The 14,402-nt window shown below is 35.3% G+C and overlaps 1 protein-coding gene across 1 annotated transcript in view; it reads right to left on the minus strand.

Moving 5' to 3' along the window:
• TM9SF3 (transmembrane 9 superfamily member 3) overlaps positions 1–14,402 on the minus strand; it is a 78,329-nt gene that overhangs the window by 48,178 nt on the left and 15,749 nt on the right. Inside the window, exons 3-5 of the mRNA XM_077125604.1 lie at positions 10,715–10,837; positions 2,842–3,002; positions 1,711–1,788 (exon numbers count right to left, since the gene is read on the minus strand). Coding sequence (XP_076981719.1) covers positions 1,711–1,788; positions 2,842–3,002; positions 10,715–10,837 — 362 coding nt within the window. The remainder of the gene's footprint in view (positions 1–1,710; positions 1,789–2,841; positions 3,003–10,714; positions 10,838–14,402) is intronic.

A 14,402-nucleotide genomic window follows, 5' to 3' on the forward strand; every position in this document is an offset into this window, starting at 1 on the left:
GCCATGTATTTTGACCTAGCCCCTGCTACCTCTCTAACTTTATCTCCTACTATTCTCCTCCTCATTCCATTCTAGTCAAACTGGCCTTCTTGATAAAACTCAAACAATGCCAAGCATGTTCCCACCTTACGATCTTTTCAATGGTGCTACTTCTGCCTAGAATACTTTTTCCTCCAGGTATCTACATGGCTTGTTTCCTTCAATTTCAAGCTTTTGCTTTTTAAAAATCCATCTCAAAGGCTTACCCTGACTAATGTATTTAAAGATGCACCCACCCCACTCATGACACTCTTGCCCCACTACTCTATTTTTTCCCTTTTTGATATCTTCTGACACCCTATTCAACTTACTTAATATATCTATTACCTAACTCTCACACTAGAATGCAAGCTCCAAGAAAGAGGGCATAGATATTTGACTTTTCTTCTCTAATGTATCCCATTTATCAAGACAGCACTTGACACCTAGTAGACACTCAATTAATATTTGCTGAAAGAATAAATAGGGTACACTGCTCTATTAGTGAAAATGCCAAAAGGCAGCCTTTCCCCCATGTTGTCAATACCCTACAAAACCAGAAACAAGGAAGACCTAGGGGTTCTTTCCTAGGAATTGGTTGTGAGCCTTTATATCTAGAACTTTAAGGTATTCATGCACATATTTTTAGCCCTATTACTATGTTCAAGACTACACTGAGTACTACACTGAGAACATGGTGGGGAGAAGAGAAGAGCAGGGTAGAGTTAGGGGAGGAGGGGGAATCTAGTTCCAGGAACAGCTTGCTAAATCCTTCAGTAAAGACTAAAACCCAAATCACTTTATTATTTTTTTTGTATCCTAGAACCTGGAGGAAGATTAGAAGCAGTGATAAGGTCTGCTGGAATCTAAGGCTGGAACCCAACAGCAACAATATGAATAAGAGACCACAACAACTTATGGGCCATCTTAAAAATAGGTGATTATTAAACTTTTGAATTCCAGTCCAAAGGGTCAGATTAAAAGACAGAAAAAGCAAGGCAGTAAGAAAATCAGAAGAATAGGGACATCTCCTTATGCTCTTTTATATTTTTATCTCCATCCTGTAAGGAGGGAGACACTAAAATAAAGTCTATTTTTTGCTACAAAGAACCAAATCACCTGTATAAAATCAGCATCAGTGCCACTGGATATAAGAACTGAGATCCAGTTTGTATTTATTGGTAAAGGATGGGAGGCATTTATTCTTGAAGTTTCTATCTATGTGGAAGAACCTCCACGAACAAAAACTCCTGGACTTTCCATTCTCTTAATGAGTACGGTCCACAGGAAGCATACATTCTGCTCAGTTTTCTACCCTGTAAGTTTTACATGGACAGATACCCACATAAGGAACTTTGTAATTGTCCAGAACTGCCCATGGGTTGAATCTATCTAGTTCTGATGTTCAGTATTAAGTAGTCCATGACCGATTATTTCAATATTAGCCTTATTAGCAATAAAAGTGATATTTTAGTCACCTGGACGATTGGTTAAGTCACAGGTATGAAAAAGGGAGCTACTGTACTTCTTTAAACCTTCCTAGTTCTTTAAGCCTCCTGGCTCACATATGAAATCACCATTAGCTAAATTTTGGACATCCACAGCCTTCAGCATAGTGCCCTGCTCAATAATGCTGTCAAATCAATTTATGCATATATTGAAAGCCTTAAAATACACAAACTATTCACCTACCCTGTGTTGAAAAAAAGATGGATCAAGATATTTGTCAAATCGATCCTCAAATTTAACATCTGACTTTTTCCATTTTACCTGAAAAAAAAAAATTTTCATTTGAAAATCAAGACCAGTAAATAATCTATCTGAGAACAAAATTCTGACCAAAATTTATACAGATATAGACATTTAAAAGTAATAAGAAACAAAATTAAAATGGCAGAAAGTTACTGATTATAACTTTTGAGAAATAATTTATTGAAAAATTTAAATAGGTATGATAAAAAACTAACCAACTTTCCTCCCTATGTATAATAAAACAACTTTTCTTCAGATGATCATTTTCATTTTCAACAACTGCTATTGCTGACTTTCCTACTCTAATCTGACAAATGTGGTAAGAACTGAATCAATGTAAATTCATTTTTACAAGTGTAAATGACTAATTAAGATAAGAACATATACATCTTTGTCTTTAGATTGCATTAATTTATAATTATAAAATTCATTTGTAAGTTCAAGTATGCATATATAACTTGTACTAGGTACATACGCACAAAACTTGAAAGCCTTTCAAAACTGGCCCTAGTGATTGATTCATTCCAGTTAACAGAAAAAGAGTGATAAAGAGAGAAGCTACCTACACTGGATTTCTCTCTTCTTTCCACTACTTTTAATTCTAGTGGACCTGATTAACTTGACAGTTGTCAAAGGGCTCTAACAAGCTCTTACTCTGCAGGTGTATCTTATTCCAACTGATAAAGCAAAGCAAGGTAAACTATACCCAACTTTCAACACAGCAGCATCTCTATCTGCAACAGTTGTAAGGAAAGAGACACAGAGCATGGAATACTGTAATCTAAAAATGGGACCATGAAAATACATGCTGAGTTAGCATAACTGTCAAGTTGTAACGGTAAACCTTGCTGTAGCAGATGACAGGTCCTGCTATCTAATATTAGTATCTAATACTATAGAACTGAAACAAATTAGGAGGCTTTTAGATACACTGAGGAAATATAGTTTTAATAATATTGTTATATTCCATTTCAAACTACATTTTCATTTACTAAAGTTCTAAAATATGCTTAATTGGTGATACTCAGTCCCAAAGCATTTTTCCTGCACACAAATTATTTTAATACTTACTGAATATGACATCTGGATTTTGGTATTTGGAACCAGTTTCACCTTTCCTTCACTAGTTAGATTAACATCAACAATTCGATTTCCATTAAAACCTATTTCAAGCTTTTTGTAAGTCCAAAGATAGTAATCTTCTCCATTTTCATCTGCTTCACCAACAATACCTACAAAAGAAATAATGCTTTATACAAGGTAATATCACTTTTATAACCTAGAAACTAATTAATTTTTTTTAATAAAAGAGCAATACTACCATTTTCCTTCATTGTTAGAACAAGACAAAAGCACAAATTTGATTCCAGGATAACAGTCTATGATATACATGTCAATTAGTTGTCAAACACATACCATAGTCATACCACAGTGAATAAATGAAGAAACAGCTCAACACGACTTATCACTAATTTGTTTCTCAAAGTTCAGCTTTGTTATTAGTATCACTTAACTGTAACAAATAAAATTTTTTATGTGCATGCCTTTAACAACTCAAAATTTCAGAAAAGTGCTATATCACCATCTGGCAAGGTCAATGAATTACAAGCCCAGACCAACTGTTTTTAATAACCTATGATTTACCCATTCCTGCTAAGTCCACATTTGTACATGTGGATGCCAAATTTTTAAATACCTCCTCTTTATTCCTCAAGTCCTGGACCTGTCTGGGAAGTCATCAAAATGAAAAGGAGACTTGAAGAGAAATGGTAACAAAGACATAGTTAAAAACGATCATTCTGATCATAATTTGGAATGCTAGAAGAAGATCCAAAATAAAACTGTGTGAGGATCTGAAAGAATTGAAAGCAGAGATATCTGTATGCCAATGTTCACAGCAGCATTAGTCACAACAGCCAAATAGTCACACAGATAGTAACCAAACGGTCCATCAACAGATGACCGGTTAAACAAAATGTGCTATATACATGCAATGGAATATTATTCAGCCATAAAAAGGAATAAAGTTTGGATACATGTTTACAACTTAGATGAACCTTGAAGACATCACGTTGATTAGCATAAGTCAGACATAAAAGGACAGATGTAGTATGATTCCACCTACATGATGCACAGTTTATGGGGTAGCGGAAGAAGAATGGGGAGTTAATGCATAATTTGTAGACCAACATTCTGAATATGATTAATGCCACTGAATGGTATGCTGAAGAGTGTCTGAGATTGGCAATTTTATGAGGTATATATGTTGCCACAATTAAAAAAGAGAGAGAGACTGAAGAGACAATAACAATTAAATACATGACCATGGACTGGAATTAATTAAATACATGACCATGGACTGGAATTAATAATGAGGAGAAAATGCACAAAGGAAATCTAGACAACTGAAAAAACTGAAATATAGAGCGGATGTTTTATATCAATGTTAAATTTCTTAAATTTGATAATCGTATTTATGTGGTTACATGAGTGAAAATTCTTGTCTTTAGAAAATAAACATGGAAGCATTAAGTGTTCAAGGAGGATGATGTATGCAATCTACTCTCAAAGGTTTAGAAAATAGGGGAGAAAATAAAGAAATGTGGCAATAAAGGATATGGGATGTGTTGGATTTGTATGTTTGTTTGGAGTAATGAAAATGTTCTAAAATTGATTGTGGTGAAGAATACACAACTATGTGATGATACCATAAACCACTGATTGGACACTTTGGATGGATTGTGTGATATGTGAAAATATCTCAATAAAACTGCTGGGAAAAAAAGAAATGTAACAAAATATTAAAAGCTGACAAATCTGAGTAACTGGGTAAGGGGCATGTTGGGATTTTCTGTACTGGTTCTGCAGTACTTTTGCGACTGTACTGTAAGTATGAAAGTATTTCAAAATAAAAGTTTAAAAAAACAAAAACAAACAAACAAAAATCCCCGTGAGGGCAAATAGATAGTAGTTCAGGATTTACCTCTTGTGCCTTTATACTGTCAGCTCTTTGTCTAATATTCTCCATCCAAACTTAAATAACTCCCAAGAATCTCATGTTCTAAAAGATATTTCTAGGGCCATCCCTCTATGGTCAACTCATCTCATTAGCTCATTAGAAAAAAATGTAATTGCTTTTTATAGAGGATTAATCAAAGAGGCTTATTAACCAAAGTGACTCTCTAATTGGTACAAATTCAAGTAATATTGTTTCATTTTCCATAGGGTTGTAAAGGGATAATGAAATCCTTCTAATAATTTATTTCATTAAGTCTTATTTACCTATGTACTCTGAAAACCAGGCTTTAGGGGCACAGACACAATTATACAAAATAGGAAGCTCTTCTTTAAGGGCCTTCATTGACTATGAAAACTTCAACCCAAGAAAAGCCAGACAAGAATTTATTTTCTGACACAGATTCTCCATGGTCCAGACATCTAAGATACCCAAAAGTATCGCTCCAAAACAAGGCAGACCCTAGAATTCCAGGGCTACAAAATCTTTACTTTAAGCCAAGAAAGCACAATTGCTGCTATTGCTAAAGAGGCCCAAGGTAATGACTGAAAGAGCCTAATTTCCAGACAAGAAACCCATCAGCAATGGAAAAGAATAGGGAAAGAACTTTTCCTTCCTGGAAGTACTCAACCTGCTCTCTTGCCAGAAAAGGAGTAGGCCTAGACTAATGGTTTCTCCTGAAATACAGGTTCACAGGTCATGAGTGAACATTTAACACATCTTCCTGCTACCCTCAAAACTGAACACAGAAACATCTGCATTAACATAATACTAATTATAGTCATTCGTAAAAACTGCTTATTCTTATACCTAATTACATGCAATGCAACACAATAATGATGATATATACAACTATCTTGAGATTATTTTCCTTGCAAATTTCATCTTAATGCAACATTAAGCTCTGATCTCAGAAATTTAATCTTTCATAATTTTCTGCTCATGAACATGGTAGTCTCTTAACAGTTTTAAGAATTAGAATTAGCATCATTGGTCCAGAGAAGCAGGGTGGGGGGAAGGGGGAATCCTACTAACAGAAACCTGATCAAACATGCTGGCTATGATACTTGGTCATGCTTTGCATTTTAAGTAACTTAATGAAGTCTAACAAAAATGATTTTTGAATTACGTATTAGTTTGTAATTTACTATGCCACATTTCTTTTCCATTAATAAGTCATCAAGAACTAAAACATCAAAAATATTTTAAGGAAAATAACATAGGAAATAGCAAAACAAGACCTATTTTTCCTCTTACATTTTTTGCTTCTGGTATCAGGGTAATAATACCTCATGAAATTAGTTGGGAAATATTTCTAGGCAGGGATATTAGGCATGAAAAAGACATAAAATCCATTCAAATTGAAAAGATCAAAGTGAAACTTTATACATAGATGATGAGGTTTTATAATTTTGAAAATCCTCAGGAATTCACAGTTAGAAAAATTAAGTAAGTTCAAGATCTTTGCAGACCACCCAAGATTAAGGGCTTGGCCTATGAACTGGTTGTCTGTGTCTGAGGCTGCTTGAGAGAATATCAGAATTTCCCAGACGGGGAAGTTTGATATTTCCACCTTTCTCCCTGGTCCTCCAAGGGGACTTTGAAAATACTTTTTTTTTCTTTGCAAATACTTTTTTATTCTTTGTCCAAATTACTATGGGATATATCAGAGCATCACACCAACCTATATAAACCAATAAGATCTCACTTCCTATACAAGAGTCCATGTAATTACGGTGTTCAAATAAACTGAACACACAAGTTAAATTAGATAGTGCACTACTCAAAATATCAATTTTGCACCAAATAAACATATCTTCCTTTGGTCCTCACACAGAAGTTGAGGTTTTAAAATATGGACTATATCATCCTTTACCCTGTAAGCTGATTTTCCTTAGTCCTATTCAGATCAGATCCATTTATATCTTTAGTTGAAATCTGATCACTCTTTCCACTTTTTTTAACAGTTGCTGTATGGGGTAATGCTGACTTTCATAGCTTCAGAGCTCTAAGTCTGGGTCTCAGGTATCACACAGATATCCTAAGTTTCAAGCAACAATCACATTATACACAAACAGCTCAGTATCTCAGAATTTAGAAATAACAGTTACAGCCCCAGAATAGAAGTGGCTGCTGTAAAAGCTTACAATCTTGTACCCTCTACAACAGGCCCCAAACTAAAAACCTATGCTTTTGATTTAAATTCTCTGAGTTTGTATAATATAGTTAGTCTATCTGAGTGAGGCATGATAATATGTCTTTTTGTTTCTGACATTTCATTCAATATACTGTCCTCAAGGTTCACTGACCTAGTTGCTTGCCTCACAACTTCATTCCTTCTTGCAGCTGCTCAGTAATCCACTGTATGTATACATCACAGATTCCCATCAGGGGAATTCCTCATATTCACATAAGCAGCGGGGTCAACCAATTTAACAGGCTGAGCCCTAGATCTTGGGGTTTGACCCTATGAAACTTATTCCTGCAAAGGAGAAGCTAAACCTACTGATAAACCTAAGAACACCCCCAGAGAACCTCTTTTGTTGTTCAGATGTGGCTTCTTGTTCTAAGACAACTTGGCAGCTGAACTCAATGCCTTCCCCCACTACATGGGACATGACTCCCAGGTGTAAATCTCCCTGGCAACATGGGACAGGACTCCTAGGTTGAGTCAGGACCCAGCATCAATCAAGGGGCTGAAGATAGCCTTCTTGACCAAGAGGGGGAACAGAGAAATATGATGAAATAAAGTTTCAGTGGCTGAGAAACTTCAGAGTCAACAGGTTATTCTGGACGTTATTTTTAAGCATTATACAGATATTCCTTTTTAGTTTACGGTGCATTAGAGTGGCTAGAGGGATGTATCTGAAACTGTTCCAGCCTTGATTCCTGAAGATGATTGTATAACTATATGACTTTTACAATAGTACCATATGATTGTGAAAACCTTGTGTCTGATGCTCCTTTTATCCAGGGTATGGGCAGATGAATAAAAAAAATAAGGACAAATAAATAATGAGAGGGGGATAAGGGGTAAAAAAAATTGGGGGAGACTGAAATACTAGTGGTCAATGAGAGGAAGGGCTCAGGGGTATGGAACGTATGAGCTTTTTCTTTTTGCTTTTTATTTCTTTTTCTAGAGTGATGCGTATGTTCTAAAAATGATCACGGGATGAATATAAAACTATGTGATGATATTGTGAGCCACTGATTATTTACTTTGTATGAACTGTGTCATTGTGAAGATATCTCAATAAAAATATTAAAAAAAAAGACTATCATTTCTAAAAACCACTTACCATGGTACTGCATGAGAGAAAGCCAGAATTAAATTTAATAAAACAAATTAAACATAAGATATAAGAATAGAAGGTGGGGAAAGATATTTTCTGATTGTCCAAAATACCTTTTAATCTCCTGAATCTGAAAAGTTATACCATACGAAACATATATTTTGGGGGAGTTCCATATAAGACTGAGCAACATCAAAAGCCAATTTATTAGGTACACAAAAGCTAGAGACAGAGGAAAGGCTACTCAAAGAGGCTAAATCTAAATGCCAGGGAACAGATAGAAGTGACAGTAACTAATTAGCAGGTTTACAAGTAACACTGTGATACTGAAGGTGAATATTATTGAGAGGGGATGTATAGTGCCAAGTATCCCACTGATTAAATCTACAATTATAAGTAAGTTCTCACATGAACTACTTGAATGGTTTGATGGTAGACAGTTAATAGAAGGATAAAAGGGGGAAATTAAAAATCCATACTGTGGCCAACAGTTAACAGGAAGGCATCAATGGTACCAGGGGCAACTAATTGAGTGAGAAGGAAATATGATAAGGGATAGTTTTGATTTGATAGTTGGTGACACTGTGCTTGCCATTCTTTGTTATTACGTACCAATGAAAACTGTCTAAAATTGAGAGTGCTGCTTATTGTACAACCAAGTGAGGATACTATAAGACATGGTTTCTTTATTTTGGACATTATCCTTGATGCCCAATAGATGGAGGGAACCGAAGGCCTCAATGACTGAGAAGCACAATGGTGAATGGGAATACATTTCTTTGATGGAATATGGTATGGCAACAAAAAGGCAAGACATTGAGAGATGCACAATGAACTGAATAAAACCTTGGGGACAATGTGCTGTGCAAAATAAGCCAGAAACAAAAGAACAAATAGGCTAAGATCTCTTTCAGAAAATATTTATAAGGAAATGGGAACCTAGATTATAAAACCTTTTAGTAGACACATTTAGTCTGAAGTTGCAAATGTATTTCTAGATTCTGAGACACTGAGTTATAAGTGTATCAGCTGGTATTTCCCTGGAACTTTGAGTAACTTTGTGACACCTAAGACCCAGAAACGGAGAGCTGCAGCTCTGAAATTTAGCATAGCTATATACAATAACAATTAAAGTAACTGAAAAAGAGATCAGGCCTCAGAGTATAAAATGAAGCCAATTTGACGGGGTCTAGGGTAAAAGATGACAGTGTATGTACTCTAAATCATCACCTACTGTATGAGTCCAAAGTCAGAGAGGTTTATCATGTCTAGAATCTAAATTTTCTGTAACACACAATCTAAATCAACCTATGTGAATAGCTCATTTAAACAATCCAAACTCCTGGAGTCCAGAATGGGAACAAGGCCTTGTAATTCTGTATAGCTTAATGTAATACCGTATACATCCCAGACTATAGTGGCTGACAACAGTACTGGTAGAGTCTCTTGAGAGTTCAAAGGGAAAAAATAAATAAATACATATATATATGTGTATGTCTGCATGTATGTATGTTATGTGTGTATATATATTTATATATATATTATATATGTATGTATGCATGTGTGTGTGTGTGTGCATTTTTTTTTAATAGTTTAACTATTAAACTTTCCCATCTGGGAAACCCCAGACTGGGGATTCCCAAGAAAATAGGCCAAGTCCTTGATCTTGAGGATTGCCCTTATGAAACTAATTCTTATAGTGGAGAAGCTAAGACCACCTATAACGAGGCCTTAGCGTTGCTTGCAGGAAACCTCTTTTGCTCAGATGTAGCCTCTCTCTCTCTAAGCCCAACTCTGCAAGGAAAATCATTATCCTTCCCCTACATGGGATTATGATGTCCAGGGTGAAAGTCTCCCTGACAACGTGGGGTGTAACTCCCAGGGATGAGTCTGACCATGGCACCATGGGATCAACAATGCCTTCTGGACCAAAAGGGAAAAAACAGGTGTAATAAAATAAGGCATCAGTGGCTAAGAGAGATCAAATAGAGTCAAGATGCTATTCTGGAGGCTACTTTTATGCAAGTTTTAGTTAGATAGTGCTAAATGCCATGTTTTCCCAAACAACATCACTCTTATTGACTCTTAAGAACACCTAGGGCTTGAACTGAGACTCTATAAAGGTTTCAAGCACTGGGTTTACCTTCCTAGAACACACAATTCCCAGAGGGTTCTGAGGTCAGATCAATCCTGAAGCTCAGAAGAACCAGCCTCTCCAAGATAATCAATTAATTTCATCCTCCTATTCTTTAGCATGGACACCCCTACTTGACATGAAAAAGTCAAAATGAGCACTGCCCAAAGATTATAGATTGGGAGGATTAAAGGAGGAGGAGGAGGTATAACAGAGAAAATGGGATTCAACAAACAAGTATGGCTGTCTCAATATTCCTTCTAGCCTCCAGCTAGAAGAAAAATCTGTGACTACTTGTTGAACTGTGCTTTGAAAACTATTGCTTTATCTTTCTTTGCTTTGTATATATGTTACATTTTACAACTAAAAAAAATTTTTTTTTAAGTTAAAACAAAAATTATTTTGTGGAAAATGATGACAACACATTTACTGATCCAATGTCCAATCACCTTAACAGAGTCATTACATAATATTCCCAAACTTTATAAATATAATACTTACCCCATATCGGTAAGTCATCTATGTACATCTGATACCAGTAATGATTTTTGATAGCATACACAAACGCATCTTTCTTTTCTTTATCTAAATCAATTTCACAGTAAGTGGCTGGCATCACATCATCTGCATAAAATAAAAACTGCCAATTAGCCCACTGGTTTGTAACATATTTATGGGAAAAATAATACAAGAGAAAAGTCAACTTTTCCTGAAGTATAATTTTCTATTCACAATACTTGAATCCGGGTAATATATAGGAGTTCAGTATATTTTCATCTTTTGTGTATGCTTAAGACTTTTCGTAATAACTTTGATCATGTTTATTTTCAAGGATTACTTTACTAAGTGAAGAAATCTTCCCTTATGTCTTCCCTTATTATAAAAGAAAATTTACAAAGTAAGTTTAAAATGTATAAAACTGATTCAAAAAAGCAAAATAAAAAAAACTTAGAATACATAAGAAAACCTTCATTTACTATATACAAAAGCTCAAAAATGTGATCTTAAATAGTGATAATATTTAATTGTAAGATCTCTGAGGTAAACATTCATTTTAACATTCTTGGAAATGTAAGTTGATATAGACCACAGATTCTATGAGGAACCCCATAATTCTTCATAATTAGGAAGCTGAAAAGGCAACCTCTATTTAGCAGGTCATTATTTATAAACTACCCTAAAGTTCCCTACAGATCAGGCATTTCCACTCTTGATTGCATTAAAAATATTGCTAGCATGACACTATTCAGACTGTCTCCAACTTATAAACCTAGTTTTTCAAAAATGTGCTTATGCCCCTTAATTGTATACTTGAAAGTGGATAAAATGGGAATTCTGGAGTTGTATATATGTTATCTGGATGAAAAGTTTAAAAACAGAACCGTTAGATCTATCATCAACTGATTTTTTGATAAGGCTCCCAAGCCCACTCAACTGGGACAGAACAGTTGATTCAATAAATGGTGTTGGGAGAGCTATTTTTCTTTAACCAAAGGAATGAAAATGGGTCCTTATCTCACACCCTATTCAAAAATTAACTCAAAAAGGATTACAGACCTAAATATAAGAACCAATACCACAGAATTCCTAGATGGATGTAGGAAAACTAAGTGATAGGTGGCAGTTTCTTAGACTTTACACCAAAGCACAAGCAACAAAAGAAAAAAACAGATAAATGGGAATGTCTTAAAATCGAATACTTCAGTGCTTCAAAGGACTTTGTCAAAAGGGTGAAAACGCAACCTTACTCAATGGGAGAAAATATTTGGAAACCAGGTATCTAGTAATGGTTTGACAATCAGTATATATGAAGAAATCCTACAACTCAACAATAAAAAAAGACAACCCAATTTAAAAATGAGCAAAGGACGTGAACAGACATTTCTCCAAAAAGGAAACACAGATGGCTAAGAGAAACAAGAAAAGATGCTCAGTTTCAATAGTTATTAGGCAAATGCAATTCAAATAGAATGGCCGCTATTAAACAAACAGGCAACTACAAGTGTCGGAGAGGATGTAGAGAAACTGGAACACTTATTCACAGCTACTAGGAATGTAAAATGGTACAGCTGCTGTGAAAAACAGTTTGGCAATTCCTAAGGAATCTAAGTATAGAGTTGTCTTACACCCCAGCAATACCACTACTCAGGATAAACCTGGAAGTTCTGAAATCAGGGATGCGAACAAGGCATTTGCACACCAATGTTCATAGCAGCCTTATTCGCACTTGCCAAAAGATGGGAACAACCCAAGCGTCCATTAAAAGATGAGTGAATAAACAAAATATGGTATCTATATAATAATATTATTTAGCAGTGAAAAGGAACGAAGTCCTGAAGCATGCAACAACATGGATGAACCTGTAAGGACATTACGTTAAGTGAAATAAGTCAGACACAAAAGGACAAACATTGTATAATCTCACTAATGTGAATTAATTATAATATGTAAATTCATAGACATAAACTATAGAACATAGATTATCAGGATATAGAATGAGGCTAAAGACTGGGGCATGGTTGCTTAGTATGTGCAGAATGTTTAACTAGGGTGAACTAAAACATTTGGAAATGGACAGAGGTGATGGTAGCAGGTTATTGTGAAAATAAACATTGCTAAATGGTTTGAGTGTAGTGGAAAGGGGAAAGTTAGTGTCGTGAATGTTATCAGAAGGAAAGCTGGAGGTTAAAACATTTGAATGTATAACACAATCTTGTGGTGGTGGACAATGTCCGTGATTAACTATACAAATATGAAAAAGTTCTTCCATGAACTAGAACAGATGTATGACACTACTGTATGGAGTTAATAATAGAGAGATACACAGAAAAAAATGTACCTATTGCGAACTATGGGCTATAGTTAACAGTAATATTTTAATACTCTTTCATCAACAGTAATAAATGCACTACACCAAATAATCAATACTATGGGGGATAAGGAATATGGAAGGATTAGGGTTTTCTTTTTTCTTTTTATTTCTTTTCTGGAGTAATGAAAATATTCTAAATTTGATCACAAGCTGTATGCCCAACTGCGTGATGATACTGTGAACCAGTAATTGTATAATTTGGATGGTTTCTGTGCTGTGTGAATATATCTCAATAAACTGACATATAAAAAAAAAAACAGGCATGTACATCACAAACTGAACCCTAATGTATACTATGCTACAATTAATTATAAAAATATTGCTTCATCAATTGTAGCAAAGTACCACACTAACCCAAAATGTTTATAATAGGGAGGGCTGTGTGTGTGTGTGAAGAGGATATATGGGAACTTTGTACTTTCTGCATGATTTTTCTGTAAACCAGCAACTTCTCTAATTAAAAAAAAAAAAGAATAGGCCATGCCCTCGATCAGGAGGCTTACTCTTATGAAGCTTATGTAGGTAGCATAGAAGCTTAGATAACCTATAGGCATGCCTAAGAGTTGCTTCTAGAAAACCTCTTTTGTTGCTCAGATGTGGCCTCAGTCTCTCTAAGCCCAACTCTGCAAGTGAAATCATTGCCCTCTCCACTACGTGGGACATGATATCCAGGGGTGAAAGTCTCTCTGGCGATGTGGAAAATGACTCCCAGGGATAAATCCAAACCTGGTACCGTGGAATCAACAATTTCATCCTGGCCAAAAGGGGGAAAAGAAGTATAATTAATAAAGTATCAGTGGCTGAGAGAGTTCAAATACTGTCAAGAGGCTACTCTGGAGGTTGCTCTTATGCAAGCTTCAGTTAGACCTTGCTACCTATCATAACCTGCCAACCCCCAACCAGGACCATTCAGCCAATCCTAAAGATAGGACAACATATAAGATTCCACAAGAGTTCCATGCACTAGAGTAACTTTTCAGAAACCTACAACCTCCAGGTAGGTCCCTGGTCTAATAAGTCTTGAAACCTAGCCCAGCCTCTCCAGAACATCAGATAGTTCCATCTCCTTACCGCATACTAGTGATGGACCCTTCTAATATGAAAAATTTAGAATCGCCATAGCCCAAACACCCCTAAAGAGAGGGACAGAAACATCAGAGGTGATGGTGGAATTATACAGAAAAGATAGGATTTAACAAATGAATATGAATGCTGAATCATTAAATTGATTATCTCTTTTAGTCTCCAGTATTTTTGAGGAGTTAGAAATAAAAACCTAAAATTGTGAAATTGTAACCCATGTCAAACTCTGAAATA

This window comes from Tamandua tetradactyla, chromosome 13, assembly GCF_023851605.1.
Source record: "Tamandua tetradactyla isolate mTamTet1 chromosome 13, mTamTet1.pri, whole genome shotgun sequence".
Taxonomy (NCBI): Eukaryota; Metazoa; Chordata; class Mammalia; order Pilosa; family Myrmecophagidae; genus Tamandua; species Tamandua tetradactyla.